This window comes from Crocodylus siamensis, chromosome 5, assembly GCF_052110815.1.
Source record: "Crocodylus siamensis isolate JL-2025a chromosome 5, ASM5211081v1, whole genome shotgun sequence".
Classification (NCBI taxonomy): domain Eukaryota; kingdom Metazoa; phylum Chordata; order Crocodylia; family Crocodylidae; genus Crocodylus; species Crocodylus siamensis.
In genome coordinates this window covers 113,264,018-113,289,289 of record NC_143399.1, presented here as the reverse complement: position 1 = coordinate 113,289,289, position 25,272 = coordinate 113,264,018, and the positions used below count along the sequence as shown (strand labels likewise).

The 25,272-nt window shown below is 44.3% G+C and overlaps 1 protein-coding gene across 2 annotated transcripts in view; it reads left to right on the top strand.

The window, feature by feature from the left end:
• The window catches only part of RAMP3 (receptor activity modifying protein 3), a 97,610-nt gene that overhangs the window by 28,281 nt on the left and 44,057 nt on the right, over window positions 1-25,272 (top strand). For both annotated transcript variants that reach the window (XM_090049964.1, XM_090049963.1), the window contains one exon: window positions 4,403-4,535. In XM_090049964.1, coding sequence (XP_089906090.1) covers window positions 4,403-4,535 — 133 coding nt within the window. The remainder of the gene's footprint in view (window positions 1-4,402; window positions 4,536-25,272) is intronic.

The following is a 25,272-nucleotide window of genomic DNA, read 5'->3' as shown; positions in this document are numbered from 1 at the left end:
TTTAGAAACACACATTCATATATGTTAGGTCAGTCAGTCAGTTGACTTCTATACATTTTGGTCCAATGGCAGTTTGCTTTACATGTGGAACTGTTATTTTTCACCAATCGAGTCTCTAAAGAGTCTAAATAGTCTAGCTATGGTAAAACTTTTAGATATGACTTTAGTTCCCATTTGTGAAAGCAGTTTCAGCATGAGAAGAATTGAATACTCTGACTGAAACTCTTGCTTGATAAGATGTTTTTATGGGAAATATCTTATACAATTACATACCTGTTCATCTGATTCTACAGTATCTAATTCTGCAGTATATATGGTATTTTGTAAGATGTTGAAAAATATTCCAGCCCTGAACACAGCCTGCCAAAAATGCCCAGTGCATGAAAACCAAACAGTGTACTTATCTAGGATTTGTATTGTGCACCAAAGAACAGACTTCTATTTGATCACACCAAACGAGGAATTGTATTTCGTGTTAAAGTCCTTAGTGGAGAACACCCTGCTTCTAACATTGATATTTAGTAAACAGGGGCGCCTATACACATGCAGACTAATCGAGTCTTCTGGAGCGTGGTAATTACTGAGCTCCAGTGAACTCCACTGTCATATGTATCAGTGTCCCCTTGCTGAAAAATGGCAGTGGGGGTGTTCAACAAGCTTTAGTTAAAGTGCCCCGCTGCCATTTTTTCAGCAAAGGAACGCTGATACACATGACACTCTGGGTGCTTTAATTAGAGCAGCTCTTGGAGCTGCTCTAATTAAAGCCGATCGCCTCTCTCCCCCCAGAGCACATATACAAATGCCCCCAGGTCACTGCTTATCTCAAACTGCCAGACACATCAGTATTGTATCACTTTGTGGCTAGAGACAGAAATCATACATAAACTAGTATAAGTGATTGGAAACTGGTTCAAATCCATAATACAACTGAAGTTCAGTGCACAAAAACTACTTTTAAAGTGGCTGAAACTAGTTTAAAATAGACCTGGATGGATGTAATATCAGACATAACTGATTCAGGTTAAATGAGTTTATTTTGTCCCAGATCATAGAATCATAGAAAATTACAGTTGGAAGGGACCCCAGGAGGTTATCTAGTCTTAGTCCCTGCTCAAACCAGGACCATCTCCAACTAGATCATCCCTGCCAAGGCTTTGTCAAGCCAGGTATTAAAAACCTCCAAGGATGGAAAGTCCACAACCTCTCTGGGTAACCTGTTCCAATGTTTAGTACCCTCCTAGTGAGAACATTTTTCCTAATATCCAACCTAAACTTTCTTTGCTGTAACTTGAGACCATCGCTCCTTATTTTGTCATCTGCCACCACTGAGAACAGTCTAGCTTCATTCTCTTTCAAACCTCCCTTCAGGTAGTTGAAGGCTGCTATTAAATCCCCTCTCATTCTTTTCTTCTCTAAATAAGCTTAGCTCCCTCAGCCTCTCCTCATAACTCATGTGCTCCAGCCCCCTCACCATTTTGTTGCCCTCCACTGGACTCTCTCCAGTTTGTCCACATCCTTTCTGTAGTGGAGGCCCCAAAACTGAACACAGCACTCCAGATGTGGCCTCACCAGTGTTGAATAGAGGGAAATAATCACTTCCCTTGGCCTGCTGGCAACACTCCTACCAATGCAGTCTTCTTGGCAACAAGTACACACTGTTGGTTCATATTCTGCTTATTGACCACTATCACCCCCAGGTCCCTTTCTGCACAGCTGCTGCCCAGCCAGTCAGTTTCCAGCCTTTCCTGGTGCATGAGATTGTTTCGTTGTAAGTGCAGGCAGGTTCTAAGGAGTTTGCACTTGTCCTTATTAAACCTCATGGGATTTCTTTTGACCCAGTTCTCCAATATGTCTAGGTCACTTGGAATCCTAACCCTGCCCTCTGGCATATCTACTACTCCTCCCATCTTGGTGTCATCTGCAAACTTGCTGTGGGTGCACTCCATCCCATTTTCCAGGTTATTGATGAACATATTGAACAAAACTGACCCCAGGATAAACCCCTGGATCACTTGCTTGATACTAGCTGCCAACTAGACATTGATTTACTCCCCTCTGAGCCCAATGCTTCATCCAGTCTTCTATCCACCTAATAGTCCATTTATCCAGCCCATACTTCCTTAGCTTGCCTGTGAGAAGGTTGTGGGAGCCCATATCAAAAGCCTTGCTAAAATCAAGATATACCACACGCACTGGTCTCCCCACATCCACAGAATCAGTCATCTCTTCCCCTCCAGATTCAAGTTATCTCACAGTCCCTTAGCATCCCAGGATACTTTGCACTTCCCCTAAAAACCTCATTGCAGGGTGGCCAGGCTGGCCTTGGACCAACATGTCTGCTCTAGCTGAGTATAGAGGAGTGCTCTAATGCTCCCCTGGCTTCTGGCCTGGACCACTACAGCATGTGGCTGTATTTCAAGAATCAAAAGTGAATGTCTGTTCACTTGTTTATCAGTTCAAACTACGAAGCTTAGACTAACCTGAAAAGATTGAATCAATTCAGCCTGGTTTTTTTCGACTGTCTGTACTTAGCTTTTGAGGTTTTTCTTGGTTTAGTGGGTTCAGTAGCATGTGCCTCCCCAGTGACCAATCAGTGACCGGGGGGCGGGTCCCCCCGTGGCCAATCTAGTCGACTGGAGGGAATACACCCCACGGCAAAACTTACCAACCATCGAGCGGCACACTGCTCCCTGAAGTGGCCGCGGTGCTCTCGGAGGTGGCTGTGGCACTTCCAGAAGTGGCCACAGCCTACATCCAGTGCTTTCATTCCCTGGCCGGTGCTTGCAGGGGGGCACCGGTGCTCCCGCCTAGGGTTTGTGGCCTGACAGGGGGCACACCGGTGCACTTTTGTCAAAATGGAAACTTTCCCCATGAATATAACTTTCAATTGGAAAAAGTAAAAAAAAAGTATAAAAGTAAAAAAAAAAAATTAAAATCATTTTGACTTTCTCATTCTGATTAATTTAATTTTGCTATATATGTTAAATCTCTGTAAACGTAGTATTAAGATATTTCAATATTATAAATGATATAGTTTTAATGTCATACCAAATTTGAAAAAATTAAAATTAAAACCAAAACGCATTTAATTTTGTCCAAATAGGATGTCTTAACATTATCAAAGTGAAATATTTCAATTATCCTGAACAGAGAGTTTTCAGAATTTTTGTTCTATAGGAACTTTGAAATATTAAATTCATTTTTCAATTCAGCATGAAAACAAATTTTGAAATATCAGAATTGTCCATGGAGATCCTATTTTATGACCAGATGTTCTTTCAGTATTCTATAAGCCCAAAAGAAAGTAAATTATAATAGATTGTTAAAGAATTTCACTCCTGATGAGTGTAGACCTAAAAAGTTGTAGGAACTGCTAAAAATAATGCAACGGGAAAGTGCAGATGCTTTGTAGATGAAATAAACAAATATTCATGCTATTAAACTGTTTGACTGAAACTACATATTTATAGCAAGCCATGTTTATTAAACTTGAAAATTTCTTTCTAACCTACATTATAGCCCAAAACAGTATATGTCGTATAATTCCATTTTGCCTTACAGCATAGAATCATATTACGATTGTAAATACAGTTGGATAGGTTCCTATATGCTGGACTGTAGAAACCAATGTTTTATACAGCAGTATGGCTCAGTTGGCCGCAGAAGGACATGCATAAATTCAAATCCCATTCCAGGAGTTGGACTTACACTCAGTATTGATCCTGCACTTGTTAATTGCTATTTAGTATTTTATATGTAATAATTGCTAATAGCTGTGCACAGGTGGGTGGTGAAGGAACAGTATTGTGCTATGTAGAGGCGTAGTAATTTCAAATCAACAATCCATTTCTAACAGCCATTGGAAATTGCAACCCACATGGTGCTTTTCTAAGAGCACGGTTCTGGACAAAACTGTTCCCTTCAGGAAAATAAATAAGTTTTAAGGTTTTGCATTAATTAATTGTGAGTGTAAGCCTTTTTCCTTTGTCTGCCAGTTACTGCATTATTGATAAATTAGATAAGCCAGCAGAGCTAATAATCAAAGTACTTCATTTTTGTTCCTAGTTCTACCTGGGGCAGTTTATAATAGTCCAATTTGGCTACAGTGCGAGTGGTTCCCAATGCCATTAACTACAATGAGAATACTTGTACCTGGTCTGAACTTAGTTTTAAGGATTCTTTTTTTGCCTCATTTTTCTTATGGGACAGATAACACAGCTCGGTGGTATTCTGAAGCTAAATTCATTAAAATCTGTAAAGTCCTTTACAATGACTGAGAAGAAAAGGGTTTATGCTAAAAGTGCAAAATATGATTGTATTAATTGTTCTGTGCAGTAAACATGCTCATATTTCTTCCTCCTTCAAGGTTCTCAGATTAAAAGTGCTCTTTGATTTGTTTTAGGTGCACGACATCAAGCAATTGTTTGCAATGAATCTCTCATGTTAGAAAAGTTGCCTACCTGTGGAAAATCATTTGAAGAAATGATGAAGAAAGTAGACTCTAAAAAATGGTGCAACCTAACAGAATTTATCATGTAAGCTTCATGGTTTCATTTGCAATACTTTCTGATCTTTTAAAGACGCTCTTTTAAAAAGTCTGTAGAACCAAGTATCAAGCTGTTAAGGATGTGATGGTTCCCCAAACTAGGATGAATTTGAATACAAATGTATTTGTTTTGTTAACATACAGAATTTGGCAGGAGTATTGAGGTACACTTTCCACTGAAGTCAACAAGAAATACATGCAGCATTTTGAACACAATGGGAGATTTACTTGAGTAAAAACTGCATGATTTTTCCCCTAATTATTACAGCAATAAAAAAATCTGAATAATAGCTTCACAAACCGGCAGCTCCATTACCACTTCCATCTGTTACAATCTATATCAAGCTGCCCTCTGTGGCAATAGAAAATTTATGTTCATTACTCATTGGGATATACTGTATGGCATCTCATGAAAGTAAATTTTACTGCACCCCTGGTCAGTATAAAACATTTGTGTTCTATATACTTTTTTAAATGCTGAAATCCCATATACTTGTTCCCTCCTGGCATAGGGGTAGATAATGGAGTTAAGCTCTTTGTTTGTGGTAGCACGTTGCTACACTGCCTCAGGGGCAGAATAAGCAACAGATTGTGATTCAAATTCACAATCTGCCTCCCACAATCTACCTGAGGGGTTTGGGTGGAAATATACCCTGCACTAGCTGCTATCTGAGGCAGCATATGTTAGTGAATAGTTGGCACATGCCTGAGCAGGAGTGTGTGCCAAAGCTGTTTTGAGCTGTACAAACATAGAATGGAGCACAGTCCATGACTGAAGGAGCTCATACTACATAGCATATTAATGGAGGTTGATCAATAAACTCATGAGCACTGATACTTCACATATGAGAAACACTTTATATTTAATTCAGAATTCAGGCAATGTTATTACTTTTTCCCCTTAAAGAAAGTACATAACGAGAACCTTTGATCAAACTCTTTTGTTTTCTGTATTCACAGCAATCGTTTTTTCTACCCATTTATTTGTATTCCAGGAAGGTTACAGTAACATTTTTGCCAGGAGAGCTTTAAAAAAAAATGCTTCTTGTTTCTTAGTTAAATAATCTGTTCTAAAAACAAGGCAATCTATAGTATTTCAACTGTTACAATTTGTTTTTATATCTGCCAGACTAGCATGAAAAGTTTAATGCCACCTGTTTTTCATGTACAACTGATTAAAATGGTATGAAATTGACAGTATGTGGGCACTATCATTTGTCCCTTTTAGTAGCTGTTACAAGTAGATAAAAATCTCTCTTTAAAGTCTCACTTCAAACTCTGCCATGGAGGAAATCATTAGGGATCATTTCATTAGTGCCATTAATTTTAGTGGAACAGCTTCCTGTTCAGAGTATCTGTATTTGAACCTAGTGTTTTGTGGCTTTCCAAAGTGCTGAATATATGCAATGCCAAATGAAGAAAGGTGGGAACTGCAGGTGTTTAGTACTTCTGAAAACTTGACTCAAGTGAATTAACTCCAGCAAAATAAAAGCTAAAAGAGAAGAGAGCATTTTTCTACATCTGAATTCAGTGTAGGTCCCTACCTCCCTCCTCCTCCAGTTTAAGTTCATCTGCCTACTACTTCATTTCCTTCACTGGCACTTTCTGTTCTGCAATAGCTTCTAGTCATTCCCCTACAGCTTGGGCAAGACATCTTTGGGGCTTCAGTTCTCTTCCCTGTCTGTCTTGTTGCCAGCAGACATGTGAGCTGATAAAACATAACATCTTTTTTATGGTGGCAGCTCTTCAAGTGAAGATGCTGAGGTTTCCTTGGCACTTGTATTCTCCTGCCTGCTGTTACTCCAAAGCCAGTTAAAATCACATGCAATTTGGCATATATTAACAATCCTGTATTAATCCTTTGATTTATATGTTTATGATCATTCTAAAAATCATTTTTAATATGTAGTTGTTTTAAAACTCTTAGGGTATAGATTAACCCAGTGATGGGAGTTACAAGGGACGTACCACACCCACCCTATGTTTTAGCCTCTTCTTTTTGTCACCACAGGCTCACTGCCTTCACAACTTGGCTCCATCCATTTTTTTTCCTAATAAGAGTAGCACAAGTGTTTTAAGACTGAATCCAGATGGCTGGATTGTCAGAGGAAAGCAGAGCAAGAATCTCCCTTCTCCAGGCATTGGGATGGCTAAATATGGTTCCATGGAGTTTAGTTCCTTCTGTTACCTGGAGTAGCATACATACTGCAACATATTTCCTTTATAACAGGCATTTTCACAGAAGCAGATCTTCTTACCCCTCTCCTCCTCTGCTCCCCCTGTGCTTTCCACACATTCTCCTGTGTGTAGAAGTAAGGCATCATACAAAGCTGGGCTCTACTCTAAGCAAGGAAGGTGTACCTTCCCGCTTGGCACTCCTTTAATTCAGTCTTGCCTCCTAACTTACTCACCATTGGTGCAGCAAAACCTCTCATTCGACACTCTTTGGTGATGGCTTTATTCATCTTTTAAAGGTTAACCTTGCCTTTCTAATCCCAAAGGCGTGTCAGATTTGGACTGCTGCAATTTCACTGCATTTCAGATGGCTCAGAAATTGACCTGTCACTTGAAGAGGTCAATGTATCGTCACAGCAATAGCTTTCTTTTTGAAGTGATAAGTGTTGACTAAGTGATAGATTTCTCTACACAATGGATCTGAGAATCTGAAGCATGCTATACTCTGAAAAATTTCTAATGGTTTCACTTCCCGCCTCTAAATTATTTAGCATAAATCTGAAACTGCATGCTAAATATTGAGGCAAAAAATGAGCTCTTACTTGTCACAGAATGATGCCTGCTCATCTGATTGGAGACTTGAAAATAATGGGGTAGGGGAGAATAAATATTTCTCACTTTGTTTTATTCTCAGAAAAGCTGATACTGGGGAACTCTTTACGTGTTCTTATCTAAGGAAAACAAAACTCACTCATGTGCTAGAGAAAGCTGTCTTAGTGCATGAACATAAGAAAAAGAAGGCAACAGAAGGAACCGAAGGAAGATCTTAGAAAAGTTTATTAAGGAGGCCATCCTTGATGGACTGGCCCAGGCTAACATCCTAAGGGATAGCCAGCATGGGTTTGTTGCGGGTAGGTCTTGTTTGACCAATCTCATTTCCTTCTATGACAAGGTGACCTATCACCTGGACAAGGGAGAAGAGATTGATGTCATATATCTTGACTTCAAAAAAGCTTTTGATCTGGTATCCCATGATCACCTCTTGGCGGCCTTGGCTCCACCACAATCTGCTGGCTGGGAAACTGGCTCCGTGGTCTGACCCAGAGGGTTGTAATTGATGGCAGTCACTCATCGTGGTGCCCTGTGACCAGTGGGGTCCCTCAAGGCTCTGTCCTTGGACCCATACTGTTCAACATCTTCATTAATGATGTGGACATTGGAGTCAGGAGTGGACTGGCCAAGTTCACCGATGACACCAAACTTTGGGGCAAAGCATCCACACCAGAAGATAGGCAGGTGATCCAGGCTGACCTGGACAAGCTCAGCAAATGGGCAGATGAGAACCTGATGGTGTTTAACACCGAAAAATGCAAGGTTCTCCACCTTGGGAGGAAAAACCTGCAGCATCCTTCTAGGCTTGGCAGTGCTACGTTGGATAGCACTACAGAAGAAAGAGACTTGGGGGTCATCATTGACCACAAGAAGAACATGAGCCTGCAATGCGATGCTGCGGCTAGTAAAGCGACCAAAACGCTGGCTTGCATCCATAGATGCTTCTCAAGCAAATCCCGGGACGTCATTCTCCCCTTGTACTCCGCCTTGGTGAGGCCGCAGCTGGAGTACTGCATCCAGTTTTGGGCTCCACAATTCAAAAAGGATGTGGAGAAGCTTGAGAGAGTCCAGAGAAGAGCCACGCGCATGATCAGAGGTCAGGAAAACAGATCTTACGATGACAGGCTGAGAGACATGGGACTCTTTAGCCTGGAAAAGCGTAGGCTCAGGGGTGATCTGATGGCCACCTATAAGTTTATCAAGGGTGACCACCAGGATCTGGGGGAACGTTTGTTCACCAGAGCACCCCAAGGGATGACTAGGTCGAACGGTCACAAACTCCTGCAAGACCGTTTCAGGCTGGACATAAGGAAGAATTTCTTTACTGTCCAAGCCCCCAAGGTCTGGAACAGTCTGCCATTGGAGGTGGTTCAAGCACCTTCATTGAACACCTTCAAGAGTAAACTGGATGCTTATCTTGCTGGAATCCTATAACCCCAGCTGACTTCCTGCCCTTTGGGCAGGGGGCTGGACTCGATGATCTCCTGAGGTCCCTTCCAGGCCTGATGTCTATGAAATCTATGAAACCGGGATTTGAATTTTACTATAAATAGTCAGGAAGGCATGTACAGAGAAAGTACAGAGAAAGACTTGTCTTATTCCAAGACGAGCTGTGGAGAATGTACCCTTATGGTATAACTTTGGTTGTCTGAGTTTCGGGTTCTATTAAATAAATGTTGAAAAGGTTTGATAGTGAAGAGTTGGGCATAACCGTATCAGAGATCTGTGAGCATTACATCATCAGTATCAAGAAACTAGCAAAATGCCTATCAAGAATGACGAGGGGGTGGGGACGGGACCGAGCGCTGACACCCCATGCTACTGTCGCCACCTCCCAGGAGTGGGGGGGGCGGGGCAAAGCTTGCCCTGCTATCCCCTTCATCCCCCTCCACCAGCACCCCACACCACTGCTGCCACCTTGCAAGAGCCGGGGGGGAAGCTTGCCCCGCTGTCCCCTCTGTCCCCCACCCTGCATCACTGCCCCTCTGCTCCATCTCCTCCATTCCCGCCATCATGGCGGTGCTCCGCAGAGCGTTCTATGTAGAGCACTCTGATTGGTTATTCAGTAAGCATTGTGATTGGCTGCCAAAACAACCAGTCAGAGTTTTCCGAGAGTGTTACAGACAGGCAGACAGACAAAGCCCTTTATATGTATATAGAATTAGCTTAGGGCTTGCCAGACTCCCTGTATGGACATACTCCGTATAGCGCTGTGGGAGCACAGTATCTACTTCACCTAAATACACTCTTAGTGCACAGTAAGAATGGCCACATTGGGAGGTTGCGCAAAGAAGTTGGTGTCTAGATTGCAGTGAGAATGTCATTCTTACTGGTAACATTCTACTCGGTCACTTTGAGCTTAAAGGGCACTTTTACACATGCTACGACACATTCTGATTAATTGAGTCTGCTCTGATTAATCAAGTCTACTGGAGCATTTTAATCAGAACGCTCCAGCATGCTACAGTGTCTTGTGTATTCAGCGACCCCATGTTTCAAAATGGTTGTAGGAATGATTTTTTAGTTAAAGCGCCCCCGCCACCATTTTGAAATGCAGGATGCTGAATACATGAGATGCTGCAGGCGTTTCAATTAGAGCAGCTCTAAAATGCCCCCACCCCCAACCCAGAGCACATGTATAGGTGCCCAAATTGTCAAGCACTGTAGTTAAAGACACACTATTAGTATAGATAATAGACTTCTGTGAGAGGGATTTGTTTTACTTTTTATTTTAATTTATGCAGCAATAAAACTTGGCCTTTTGGTTTAGGCTGATTGAAAAATATCTTGGAATTGAGATAATGAAAAGGAGTTTAACGTTTTGCAGCCATTTTAACTTTCAGGATGCACTGTTATCCTACAAAGAGAAACAAATTTAATGTGAAATTCTTGTCTCATCCGCTTGGGAGGATCTATTCCCTTTTCCAGTATTTCTTTCTCCAGAAAGTGGTAGATATTTTGTAGAAAGCCACTGGATAAAGGTGTTTTATACAATGGAATATAGTTTGGGAATCTAGAACCTGCCACCATTGTTGAAAAGCTATTAAAATAAAATGTAAATTGTAAGTTGTGGAGCAAAAAATTAACATGTTGAACTCAGGGCTGTCCAACTGTGGTCTATGAGGGGTTCATATGCAGCTGGGCTCCAACCCAGCTGTTGCTCCCTCTGTCATTCTGGCTGCTGCTGCAGCTGGGGTCTCTAGGCCCCCCCACATCTCTCCCTCAACACTTGCTTTGTATTCCTGCCTCAGGGGATGGGGCAGCAAAGCCCAAGAGGAACAAAGACCCCACAGATCAGTGCAGTGAAGGAACTGATATGGAGGCTGCCTGCATGTGTAATGCAGCAGGGATGGGGGAGTGTAGCCCAGGGGATTCTGTTGCTTTCACTAACATTGCCCCCAGGGTATGTGGCCCCTGGGTACTTAGAAGTTGGACAGCCCTGTTTTGACTCAAGTCATTCCCCCCGCTTAAATGGAGTATTGTTATTTTCCCTCGTTTGTACGATATTCACTATATATGTTACAATTTGATGAACATAAGAATATGAGAAGCACCATACAGCATCAGATCAATGGTGGAAGTGGATACCATCAGCTGATCTAAGGGGTGGGGTGCAGTTGTACCCCGCCTTTGATTCCTACTCTACTCAAACTTTAAAACCAACTGCCTGGGATAGGCAGGGGCATTTCTATTCAGGCAGCATTGAGGGAGTCAATTAACTTCATGACTCATTAACGTTCCCTGATTCCTGCTTATTTCTCTCCACTCCACAGGTGTTAACAACCCACTATCCTTTTTAATGATTTGCTGCTCCACTACTCAAATTATCCTTTCTCCTGTAATTTTGCTTTCTGTTAGTAATTTCTGGTAATGTCTCTCTTCCATTTCATAGCTGAGCTGACTGTTTTTAGCTCTAGCTAAAAACCTTACCTCAGGTCTGGTAATATTAACTCAGATTTAGAAATGACTGACAGTGAAGTATTGGAGCAGTGTCAAGATACTCAAGAAATCTAGATTTTTGTTTTGTGAATCTGAATGAGATGTATATTTAACTATAATGACTGCAGGACTAATACCACAATATCTTTTGACTATTTTGATTATGTTTGCCTAGTTTGTTGTGTTTTTTTAAATATATAAGCGAAGTCATGCCCATTCCGATAGTTACATCTGTTTTTGATCTGATTGTAAACTGAATAATATGCTGCTAGCCCCCTAGCATATTAGGGAAGCTTCTAGTTTCTCTTTAACTGGAGAAAAATGTATCATGTTATATATGATGTGCCATACATTATGCACCCCTTTTTCAAAATCCTGGATCCACCCAGGTTGGATGCTGTAGAGCAGGGGTTGTCAACTCGGGGCACGCACACCCCCGGGGGTACTTAGATCTTTTGAGGTATGTGTGGGTCAGTGGGGATGGAGCATGCCCCAGGGCATGGTGGAGGCATCTCCCCCAGTGCGTTTGCCTCTTACCTGGGGGAGGGGTGCACTGGGCAGTGCTGGCTCCACATGGCACATTGCAGCACTTCCTCACCACTCTCAGCCAATAGCTGGCAGTGGGTGGTGGGGGGCAGCAGTGGCTGCTGTGTGTGAGTGCTCCCCCTGTTTGAACCCCCCCTTTCCAGTGCCGCCACTAGTATACTAGCATGCCTCCAGATCTGTGGGTAGGGTGGGCTGGGGTTGGGGCTGTTCCTGGTTGGGGGGAGGACTGGGCTGTGCTGTGCTGCGCTCAGGGCAGGCACTGGTGGCACTGGGAGAGAGATTGGAGGGGCTATGGCAAATTCTGGAGTGCCTGCAGCCCCTCCAATAGCTCCCCTGCCAGCGCCACCACCATTGCCTGGCCCAAGCCCTTGCCAAAAAGAGCCTGGTGCTGCCCTGTCCCCAGCCCACCCCACATGCAGATCTGGGGACATGCACCCCCCATGCCCTCCCAGGATGGGTGTGGCTGTCCCAGGTGCCACCCAGCTGTGCAGTGTCTGCCCCTGCCTCTTCCCCTGCTCCACCACTTCCTCACTGCGGGGGCTTACAGGAATGGGGATATGGGTGGGGATGACTGCAGCCACTTCATAATTCACCATAACCCCCTGCCTCCCAGTGGTAACCTGGCCGCAGGCTGCATCCTGCCCCTCCGCATGCAGATCCAGGAGCACAACCCCTGTGCCCTCCTGGAGGTGCACGTAGCAGCAGGAGCTGCCCCACCACATGGCTCAGCCTCACACCCTGCCCCAGCTGTACTTCCTCCCCCACCACTGGGGCATCCCACCCCAGCCCATGTGCACATCTATGGGCACATGCCCCCCATGCCTTCCTGAGGTGCCCCCTGGATGAACAGTCTTAATGGACTGGCCAATGGCAACACCCTGAGGGATAGCCAGTACTGGTTTGTTGCATGTAGGTCGTGCTTGACCAATCTCGTTTCCTTTTATGACCAGGTGACCTATCACCTAGACAAGGGGTAAGAGATTGATGTCACATTTCTTGACTTTAAAAAAGCTTTTGATCTGGTATCCCATGACCGCCTCTTGGCCAAACTGGTCAACTGTGGCCTCGGATCCACCATGATCCGCTGGCTGGGAAATTGGCTTTGTAGTCAGACCCAGAGGGTGGTGGTTGATGGAAGTCACTAGTCATGGTGCCCTGTGACCAGTGGGGTCCCTCAAAGCTCTGTCCTTGGACCTATATTGTTTAACCTCTTCATTAATGATGTGGACATTGGAGTCAGAAGTGGAATGGCCAAGTTTGCCGATGATACTAAATTTTGGGATAAAGCATCCGCACCTGAGGACAGGGGGTTAATCTAGGTTGACCTTGATAGGCTCAGGAAATGGGCAGACGAGAACCTGATGGTGTTTAACACTGAAAAATGCAAGGTTCTCCACCTTGGGAGGAAAGACCTGCAGCATCCTTCTAGGCTCGGCAGTGCTACGTTGGCTAGCACTACGGATGAGAGGGACTTGGGGGTCAGGATTGACCACAAGATGAACATGAACCTTCAATGTGATGGTGTGGCTAGTAAAGTGAGCAAAACCCTGGCTTGCATCCATAGATGTTTCTTAAGCAAATCTCAGGACATCATTCTCTTGTTATACTCGGCCTTGGTGAGGCCACATCTGGAGTACTGCATCCACTTTTGGGCTCCACAATTCAAAAAGGATGTGGAGAAGCTTGAGAGGGTGCAGAGGAGAGTCATGTGCATGATCAGAGGTCAGGAAAACAGACCTTATGATGAGAGGCTGAGAACCATGGGACTTTTCAGCCTGGAAAAGCACAGGTTCAGGGGCAATCTGATGGCTGCCTATAAGTTTATAAGGGGTGTTCACCAGGATCTGGGGGAACATTTGTTCACCAGAGTGCCCCAAGGGATATCAAGGTCAAATGGTTATAAACTCCTGCAAGACCGTTTCAGGCTGGACATAAGGAAGAACTTCTTTACTGTCCGAGCCCCCAAGGTTTGGAATAGCCTGCCAGTGGAGGTGGTTCAAGCACCAACTTTGAATGCGTTCAGGAGAAACCTGGATGTTTTTCTTGCTGGGATCCTATGACCCCAGCTGACTTCCTGCCTCTGGGGCAGGGGGCTGGACTCGATTATCTTCCGAGGTCCCTTCCAGCCCTAAAGTCTATGAAATCTATGAAATACACACTGTATGCAAGATGCAGTGCACCATAGATTTGCATAATGGCACAGTGATAGTGCCACCTTGTTTTCAGTTCTTTTCTTAATGAGGCCCAACATTTTATTAACTTTTCTGGTTGCTGCTGCACATTGAGCTGATGTTTTTAGAGAACTATCTACAAGGACTCCAAGGTTTCTTTCCTGAGTTGTAACAGCTAGTTCAGGACCCAGCACTGGTACATGGAAAAAAAATTATTTTGATACAGCATCTGATACCCTGATGCCTTATACAAGTTGCATAGTGCATTAAATTAATGATAAAATTGTACTTGGTATAAGTAAAAATATCAGCGCCTGGCCTCGTATCTGCTGGACTAACGGGTGATATTTTGTGCTCCTCCTGCCAGTTCTGCTACAGCAGCTAAAATATATTGGGGGGAGATTTTAGAAGGAGGCTCAGGAATCCACGTCTCATGACTTTCAGTGGGAGCTGCATGTCAAGCCTCCCCTTGCACCTGAGAAAAATCTCTTCCCCTTAATGCTGTCTCCTCTCTCTGTATCATGTAATCAATGTTTAACACAGATTATTTTTATCTGCCAAGTTGTTCTTCACAGTGAAGCTGCTGCATCTCCATATATACCCAGGGGAGAGGAAAAATAGGGTTTTTTCAAATGTAAAAGGATAAAATATGCAAGGCAGAATTCTATATTAAAAGAACCTTCTATAAAAAAAATAACATATAAATGATAAAAAATGGGCATAAAATTTTATTTGGAAACATATTAGATGAATAAAATATTTATTGGCATTTTCCTGTCAAGACTGAAAGCTCATTCTGAAATTTCCCTGCATGGACGAAATAGAAAATTCAGTTCCAGCTTTAACAATTTTAACTTGTATGAGGCCTGATGTGCTAGTTTGACCTCACTTCTCAGTGTGGAAAAATCACCATGAGTTTATGGATTCAATTTTATGCCTCTCCTACTTATCAGACAGAGAAACCTGGACTGTTAACATTGCAATACTCACTTTCATTTTTTTATTAGAAATAATGACACAGGGATAAATAGGTGCCATTTTTGTCAAGGGTTACTTGCTACTTTAGTGTTTTATTGATAAACCTGCAATATAGGCCTGATTCTGTTTTTGCATCTAATGGTATAAATGTGATCTAATGGTATGAGAGGAGACTTTTTTGGCATACTGAAAGGACTTTCCTATAAGACTACTGAAGCTATAACATGGGTGCACAGGCCCCGTAGCACCACAGGAAGCTGAGACCCATGGAGCCTTGGAATCCAGCCTGCAGAGCTCCTAATGGGTTGAGAACTTTGGCAGTGGGAACAGTGCCAGTTAATACTGCTACCCTTTCCCACTGCCAAAATCCCAAGGCATGGGTTGAAGTGTGCCACATACCTCTACAGAACCAGATCTGTATCCATAGCTGATTATGGGCCAGGCCATCCCCTCTTGTCTACCCTACTGTGGGGCTGGGCTATGTCCCCTTTCCTCTGCCTGTCCAAGTTGGAGCCGGACCACACCCCCTTCCTCCCACTGGGCCCAGCCATGCCCCCCCATGCAGCTGGTTGGTAGCTGAGCCATATCCTCTTCCTCCTGGGGGCTAGGCCATGCCCCCTTCTTCTCCTATCAGCTAGGTTGGGGCCAGGCCATGCCTCCTTCCCATGTGGGGAAGAATTGGGGCTGAGTCTCGCTTCCTCTGCCCTCTGCAGGGCTGGGCCAAGTCCTCTTCCCTGGTAAGGTTGGATTGGGGCCAGGCTGCTCCTCACCCCACTTCACACCGAATGGGGCCCACAGCCAGAGCCGTCACTAGTGTGGGGGGTGAATCGGGGTGACTGCCCCAGGCCCTGCCCTCTGGGGAGACCCGTGGAGCCGGGCAGAGCAGTGTGGTGACTCTGCACTGCTGCTGGCTTCACATCTGGCCACTTAGTACCCCTGCTTCTGAAGCCGCTGCTGGTTTCCTCATGTCTGGGGGCAGGGTCCTTCACAGGCTGATTTGCTCTGAAGTCTGGAACTTCAGATTCAGTAGATTTTAAATGGTTAGTTCTACTTCATCCAAGATTAAGAGGTGACTTGGTAATTGCCTATTTGTACTCAATGGGAAAGTGATTTCTGATAGTAGAGAGTTTTTCAGTCTAGTAGGAAAATACAAGAGGAGATTCAACAGCTGGAAGCTGAGGTTAGGCATAGTCATATTAGAAATAAAATGCAAATCTTTAAGTCTAGGAACGGAAATTACACATAAACTGGTATAAGTGATCAGAAACTAGTTTAAATCTGTAACACAACAGAAGTTCAGTGCACATAAACTGCTTTCAAAATGGCTGAAACCAGTTTAAGATAAACCTAGTTGGATGTAGTATCAGACTTAACTGATTTAGGTTAATTTGGTGTATTGAACTTCTGTCCCAGATCCCTCCAGATTCAAGTTAACTCACAGTCCCCCAACATCCCAGTCTAATTTGCATCTCCCCTATAAGCACCACCTCCTTTTAGGGTGTGTGTGCTAGCTTTGATCCAAACTATCTTCTCCAGCCAAGAAGGAAGGTATGCTCTAAAACCCCATGGCTTCTGGCCAAAAGTGAATGTCTGTTCACTTGCTTATCCGTTCAATCTATGCCCTGAGACCAGGGGTGGGCAATTATTTTGGGTGGAGGGCCACTTAGCAAGAGGGCCACTTAACAAGCTGTCAGGGGCTGCATGAGTAACCCTGACCCTTGACAGGTGCCCTGCCGCTTGGTCACCATCCTGGGACCAGAAGTCCAGCCCCTGACCTCTGACCCTTGCCACCAGAAGTGCCTCCCCTTTCCCCTGGAAGTACTCCTTTGAAGAGGGTTTGCTATCTTAGAACTGGAAAAAACCAAATTATATACTGAAAATCAAATACCCATAATATTATAATTCAATTAAAAATATATATTTTTGTTCTGATATGTGTGTGTTTGTGGTTTATATGTAGAAATGATTGCATAATAACTCAAAATGCAGTGTGTGGGGTGTGCAGGGTTGTCGGGGGGGTATGGCTGGGTAGGTGGATGTAGGGTTTGTGTGGAGCTGTGGATGTATGTGTGTGTGTGTGGTATTTGTGAGATGTGTGATTATGTCTGGAGGAGAGTGTGGCTTTGGGGTTTGCAGGAAGGGTTGCAAGGGAGGAGCCAGCCAGACTCTTGCTGCCCAAAGCCTCATGGCCATGTTTGCACTCTGGTGGCTCCTGCTGGGGAAAGGCCTGTCAGGCTTGAGGGGCAGTGCAAGGCTCTCCCAGAGCTGGTGGGAGTAGCATGAGCTGGCAGGGCTGTGGTCCGGGATGCGTGAAGCCCAGGGAGGTGGGAACTTGAATCATGCACCAGAGGCCTGGCTCGCCCCCCAACCCCAGGACAGGCAGGGAGGCTGCACCAGCAGCCAGAGCAGAGCTACAGCTGCTTTTCTGCTTCAGAAGCTCCTGCAGCTTCCAGGAGGCTGGGAGCCCTGGGGAAGCTCTTGGCTGGCCCTGGGGGCAGTGCAGGGGCCACCTGAGGCCAGTGGGGGGTGGCATGTGGCCTGGAACAGGGATGTGGTGTGGAAGTTGCATCCTGTGCCTGAGGCTTGGGATGACAACAGCCTGGCTGCTCCCCCCATGGGTGGCCCTGGTAGGTGCCACTGCCCTGGGGGGGGAAGGCCTGGCACCCCCTGCCCTGCAGGGGCCTGGCGGTCTGGCAGCAGCTCACTCCCTGGCCTCAGGATGGTTGGGAGGCTGCACCAGGAGCCAGAGGGGAACCTGGCTGCTTTTTTGCTCCAAAAACTCCTGCAGCCTCCCCAAGCTTCCCGTGACCCGGGCTGGGACCATGCCAGACTGTGCCATCCCCAGCAGCCTTGGGAGGCAACCCGTGCTGCCTCCAGGGCTGGCCAGCTGGGGGACCATGCTCTTCCAGGGGCCTGCTGTGGTTTCCCTTGGGTCCTACTGCCCCTGGTTCCTGTCATGTTTGGCAGGAGCCAGAGGCAAATAAATATTATTTTAAAAAAATTTTCTAGGGGCCCTGTGGGACAGATAGAATGGCCTGGTGGGCCAGATCCAGCCCACAGGCTGTATTTTGCTCACCCCTGCCTTAGACTAACCTTAAAAGATTGAATCAGTTCAGCCTTGGGCTTTTTGACTGTCTGTACTTAGCTCAACAGTGAGGGTAATTAACCTTTTTTAGAACAATTTACCAGAGGATGTAGGTGATTCTTCATTACTTGACAGTTTTAAATTAAGACTCAGTGTCTTTTCAATGGATATGCTGTAGTTTAAACAGGCTTACTGTAATTATTGGGTTCATTCTGTGCCCTGTATAATGCAAGAGTTCAGACCAGATGATCACAGATGTTCTTAAAAAAAATTATTGAATCTATAATAAGGATACTCAGGAATGTTTGTAAAGAACTGAGAATGAGTTCCTGGTTTTCAGAAAGAGAAAGAGCACTTCCAGGATAATAGAGAATGCAGCTTTAGAAATGTTAATATGAAAGGTGCATATTCCTCAAAGGAGGTTAAGTTTAATGAAGACTGCCAGAGAGAGTGATGATGGTGCCTCTTTCCAGGAGCCAGGTTTCATCATTAAAATATGTGTTTATTACATAACAAAACAAAGCTTGGTTAATGGAAAATCAAATAAACAAACACTTATGAAGACTGGCTTAGACAGTACCAAGTAGCCTCTTCTTCCTCTAGTTCTCTCTTTATAGACCTGTTAATATCAGCCAGCCTTTAGACTATGATTTAATTGTAATCAAGCATACATTTAAATTATTATTATTATTAATCAGGGGATTAAAACACTGGAATAAATCTTGAGTGCCTATATTTTGGCTGCCATTGGTAAACACATTAAAAAAAAAAGCTTTTAGTAAGCTCTTAGTCCTACAGTTAATAGAGAGCCTGTCTAATGTCTTTAGTCTACTGCATATGCTTAAATCTGACACCATGCTCTTCTTTGTCTTCCTGGGTATATTCTGAGTTTACTCCCTGCTATTTAAAACACAGGGATACAATTTTGTTTCTACATATATTTGGCCCATGGGCTGGTGGTTGAGCCCCATAGTTCTAGACAGATTCTTGGATGCTAAGTCCCGTAGCCTTTAAACAAAACACTCAGTCAAATGAATGATGATGGGCGCCAGGGAATGGTGCAATAGATCACTCTGGATACACCCTGTTCATATGCTCTCCCTCTAAAACATCCAATCCTGTCACTGTTGGAAACAGGATACTGGGCTATATGGACCATTGGACTGACTGATGCTTTCAAAGGTGTCTGGGGCTAGGTACAGACATTTGGGAAGGCTAGGGAGAAGTTAGATCCCATTAAAAATGGTCACACAATCTAACTTAGTTCACCCATGTGTGGAGTTTAAACTTAGATCCCTAGTTAGGTCAATCTAAGTGAGAACCCTACAAAAGTTCCAGATAGATTTGATTGGCAGGGATATTGATTTTCTCTGATTTAAAAAAACTCCAGTTTTTGGTTAAAAAAGTAACCCCAAACCCACATTTTTTCATTATTTAAATGAAATACCACTAATATATTGAGATATAAATAATGGTGTTTCTTTTTAATCATAGAAAAAATGTGATTTGGGGTTACTTTTTTAACTGAAAATCGTGGATTTTTTTTAATCTGAGAAAGCCAGGATTCCTGTTGATCAGTCTAAAAATGGCAGTAGTATATAGGCTCTCTGCTCTTCAATGCAAATGTGACAGGTGGGCGGGACCAGAAGTCCCGCCCCCTGGCCACGCCCCTTTCCCATGTATGGTGTGTGACATCACCAGCCCCACCCCCTGACCCCAGTCACGTGGTATGTGACATCAGCAACTCCGCCCCTACCCCCAGTCACATGGTGTGTGACATCAGCAACTCTACACCCACCACCAGTCACGTGGTGTGTGACATCACCAACCCCACCCCACGCCTCCCAATCACATGGTGTGTGCATTGAGGCGCAATGGCAGGCAGATTTGGTGGATATGCAGCAGTTTTCCAAACACAACGGTGGGGTTAAGTTCATCTTAACAGTGATAGACATATTATCAAAGTATGCCTGGGCCTTGGGTCTAAAAGACAAGTCAGGTGGTGAAATAGCTCGGGGCTTTAAAACCACTTTTACCGAGGGCTGTATACCTCAAAAATTACAGACTGATCGGGGAAAAGAATTTTTAAATAGGTCTTTAAGCAAGCTGTTAAAGCAGTATAATATTCACCATTTCGTGATGAATAGTGAAGTGAAAGCGGCGGTGGTAGAGAGGTTTAACAGAACATTAAAATCAAAGATGTGGAAGTATTTTACAGCCCGCAACACCTTTCGCTACATTGATGTGTTACCAGAGTTTTTAAAGAGCTACAAACCACAGTTTTCACAGAACTATCTACACCAGACCTGTTGACGTGAACTTCTCAAACTCTCAAAGGGTGTGGAAAAACGTGTACGGGGACTATTTCAAAATAAAACCAGCAGCCCCTGTGTTTAGAAAAGAAGACCACATGAGAGTGTCTAGGACCAAAGGGAGGTTTGAAAAAGTTATGAACAAACATTCACCGATGAGATTTTCATAGTGGATGAAGTCCTTAGACGTGTGCAGACTCCTGTATACCGCCTAAAAGATTATGAAGACGAACCTATCGAGGGTTCTTTCTACCCTGAAGAACTACAAAAAGTGAACCCCAAACAGGACAGAGTTTACAGGGTTGAAAAAGTTCTAGCAACGAAAGGAAAGGGAAGAAAGAAGCAGTTGTTGGTGAAATGGTTGGGGTGGCTGTCTAAATTTAACAGCTGGGTGGAAGCCAACCAAGTTTGTAACATATAGGGGTACCTCAGACAGAAGACCGAAATGTGTGATGGTGACTTTTACATCACTTTGCCCAGCAACGCATGCGCCAGCATTTTTCCGCAGAACACCAGCTCGAGCTTTACCATACAGCTGGTTAAACCTCTGGATCTGCTGGGAAACTGGGAGATAGGGTTAGCAGAAATACAATATCCGCACAGCTGGTACAACATCAATGAAGACACGCCTTTCAAAATAATTTCTGGGACTAAAAAATGGGGGTACAGCGTGCCTCAGGGGTATTATACAACCATCACAGAATTACTGGATCTTATAAACAATATGATTACCAACCATCCTGCTCCGCCCCAAACTACTTATGCACTATGACCGAGCGTTCGGGAAAGTGAGACTCAAATCCAAAGATAACACTTATGGTTTTTATACACATGGTGAACTAGCCTATATTTTGGGGATGCTACCTGGAGTCTTTTCTAAAAAAACACCCTTCCCTGCTGATATTACCGGCGGGTTCAATTCGGTGTATGTCTACACGGACATTGTGGAACATCAGCTTGTTGGGGAGTTTTCGGTACCTTTGCTACGTTGCGTTCCTATCAGTGGGAGCAACAATGAGTTTGTCACCATCACGTATGACAACCCGCATTATGTCCCCATCAGCCAGCACCACATCGACACAATCAGTATTGAAATAAAGATGGATCAGAACAAACACGTCTCATTTTGCTTTGGTAAGGTGATCGTTAAGCTTCACCTACGCCCCCGGAAGACTTTGAGATTTTAAAATAAGTAAAAGCACGATGGTGGTGGTAAAAAACTATGGGGATCCTAATTTGTACAGAAATTATTATAAAGCCCAGGCTGGGTATGGTCTTCCTGGATATCAGGGGGTGCCCATGATGTACGGGGCTGGAGTGGGCGGCATATATCGCAGCCTCTTTAGAAAAGCCATTCCGCTTTTGAGAAGGGGCCTGGAGATTATTAAGCCCCAAGCTAAAAATGCAGCACAAAACATAGCCAAAGATGTGATTGGTCATGTCTCCCGAGCTGTCCTAGATAAGGTGGTCAAACTGGCAAAGCAGGAGGGGTCTGGTCTCATGTATATTCAAAGAAAGAGCCTTAAAAGAAAGAGAGATGCAACAGACTCCAGAAGTGCAGGACCTCCTCAACCCCTTAAAAAAGAAGAGGGTAAGTCGACGGGGCAGCCAGACATGAAAAACCAAGAAGCAGCCTGGGAGAAAGAAGGGACGCTCTCCTGGAGGAAACAGAAATATACTTTAACCGCCGTGGCCTTTGTTCACTGCGGGTCTGAAGAATGTGCCAAATCTGAACTGGATGTGTTTTCAAATAGCCCCTACACAGACCTGCACTGAGAAAAGCCTGTATGTTGAGATCCCCCCCGCTCTCAGCTATTACCGAGTCCAGCCCCCTTGACTTTTTCATAGCGGGGAATGGAGAAGATTACATGGATTTGAAACAATACACTACTGTACCCTTGCTGCAAGATTGTAAAAGGTGATGGAACTGATCTTGATGCCGGGGCAGCGGTGGGTTTGGTGAATTAACCCGCTAGCCTCTGTCTTCAGTCAGCTGGATGTCACTCTGGGAGACCGCTTGATAAGTCAGAGTGACAACTGTTACCCCTACCGAGCTTTCATCGAATCGGTTCTCAACTACAGCGATGACGCCCTCACCACACAATTTTCTACTGGGCTGTTTTACAAAGATACCCCCGGCCATCATGAAATGGTTGCATGGGATGGCGATAATCAGAGGTTTCGGAGACGGGCAAACCTAACAGACGAGAGCAAAAAGATAGAGCTGCTTGGTCATCTCCATAGCGATTTGTTTTTTCAAGAAAAACTGTTGCCGAATGGCATGGATGTGAAAATTAAGCTGACATGCAGCAAAGATGCTTTCTGCTTGATGGGTACTGTTGCGGCCGGCCCCTGTAAACTAAAAATCACATCTGCCTCACTTTTTGTAAAAAAAGTGACGGTAGCACTGGGCGTCCGATTGGGCCACGTGGAGGCCTTGCTTACAGGCCAATGCTAAATACCCCGTAGACCGCGTGGGTATGAAAGTGTTTAACATTCCTGCTGGCAGCCGCGTCAGCAACCAGGAGAATTCGTTTCTGGGGCCGTTGCCTAAACTCATCATCATAGGGTTTGTGGATAATGATGCCTTTAGTGGGAATTATGCTAAGAACCCTTTTAACTTTAAACATTACAATATTAATTTTGTGGCCCTCTACATCGATGGAGAACAAACCCCGACAAAGCCCCTACAACCAGTTTTTGAGAACAGTAACTGCGTGAGAGAATACATGCAGCTGGTACAGACAGCTGGTAAACATACGAAAGACCGGGCCCTGATTATCAACCGTGAGGAGTTTGCTCTGGGGTACACCTTATTTGCCTTTGACCTGTCCCCTGACCAGGAGTGTGCTGATCATAATTCGCTGATTAAAACCGGGAACTTGAGAGCAGAAATACGCTTTGCTGTGCCTTTGCCCACCGCGGTTAACATGATCGTGTATGGGGTCTTTGACAATGTCATAAAAATAAATCAGAGGAGAAACGTTCTGTTTGACTATATGTGAAGATGGACACTGAACAGCTCGTCAGGGTTTTGTCCTCAGACCCTTATGCTAAAGAAACTTTCTTAGACGTTTTCCCTTGTGACTGGCTTCCTAAGACTCGACTGTCTAAAAGGCCCCTGAGCTTGGTGGTCAACCCAGAGAACACTGGTTGGCTGTTTACCTGGAGGATTGGAACCGCGGAGAATTTTTTGACTCATACGGTCACCCCTCAAACAGCGCTCTCTTTCCTCAAAACATTACATTGTTTTTAAACAAGAACGCTACCAACACTGTTTTCCAGACAAAACAGTTACAAGACCCCCAGTCTGTTGCCTGCGGATACCATTGTGTGTTTTTCCTGCACCAACGTAGCAAGGGGCTCTCATTTGAACAGATTTTAAATTTGTACTATTCCGACGATTTAGCACAAAATGATAGGGTGGTGATGCATTTTGTAAAAAGTAAATATAAAAATTTCCGTGTGGCCGGGCCTGCTCAAAACATGTTTCGACATGCCCAGACATGTATTTCTTGCTATGACTTTCACAAATGCTTTGTCTAAATAGAACACTCAGCTGATGTTGTGTAAATAAAACTGTTGTTATTTAAATGTCTGTGTGTGTGTACGTGTTTTCATTCAAAAAATCCTCTGTAGACAAAAACTTTATAGCGGTAGAGAATAGTTTATTTCAAAGCATAAAACTTTACATGGGGAGCCAATGGCTTTTAGAGACAGTTTTTGGCTTTTTAGGTAGTGTTCTTGGTGTTTCTTGGTCTGAGTCAGATCCTTTCAAGCGTTCCAAATGATCACGATTCACGACGTTACCCATAACAGAAGATGGTACATTCAGTTTGGCCATGGCTTTCATAAAGATGTCCCAGCCTTTAGGCGGGCGTTTAGTAGTCCCGGCATGAGTCTGAAGGGTTCTCCAGACCAAGTCGAGCATGTTAGACCCCTTGACGAGCACCCCTTTGTAGACAAAACTCCCTTGATCATCCCAAGAAGAAATATCCTTATGCTGGCTCAGTTTAGTGAGCAGTACTTTAGCATTTTTCCTGTATCGGGCATGCACGTTATCCAGTACTTCCTGAACGATTGTGTCGGTTTTTGTGGGGGTTTCTAGGGGGTATCCAGCTTCTGGGGGGGTCTGTTCTGGCAGAAATAGAGTTAATTTCCCTCTGTCCAGATCACCCTGCTTTACGTAGGTCAGGTATTTCTGAAGCACGGCTGCGTACAGTTTAGCCTCATCATATTCTGCTAAACCCGGTCTTTGGAGAATATCCCTCATTTCAACATCCAGTAAGTGGGTTGCCTCTGTTCTGATATTTTCCTGAGGCGGCGGCGGAGACCTTAATTGTTCCAGCTCATGTTTGGGCACCAGGTACATTTTTTCTGCACGCTCCATCACCGGCTAGCCAAAAGCCCCGTAATCAGAGGAAGAGCAAAACTTAGCAGAGGTCCAATAAATCCCCCAGACTGTTTCACCAGCTGTTTCTTTTTTTTAAGAGGCAATCTTTCATTACTTAGGTTTTTTATGATCCCGCGTCTCTTTTTCAGCACGCGGGTTTGAGGTGGTGTCAAAGGGATGTTTCCTTTTAAGGTGTTCAGAGCAATTTCTGAAATGGCTGCTACTAAATCATCAGAGGCCGAGCAGAGTCTAGCTTTTCTCTGCTGTGGGGAGGACCGAAGAAGCAATTTTAAGAGAACCAAATTTCTTTTTACACGGTTAGACATGTTCCCCTTCCACCATCTCGAGAGCTAAGAAGAGGCCGCTGCTACATCACCTCCTTTTATTCCCACCCGCTGTTTTTTTAAAAGTGTAAGCAGCCGGCTGGTCGGGAGGAAAAAACCTGGTTCTTAATCTAAAAGCATCCGGGGTAGAAGCGTTTAAATCAACCACCAGATACCCATAAGGTGCTTTAG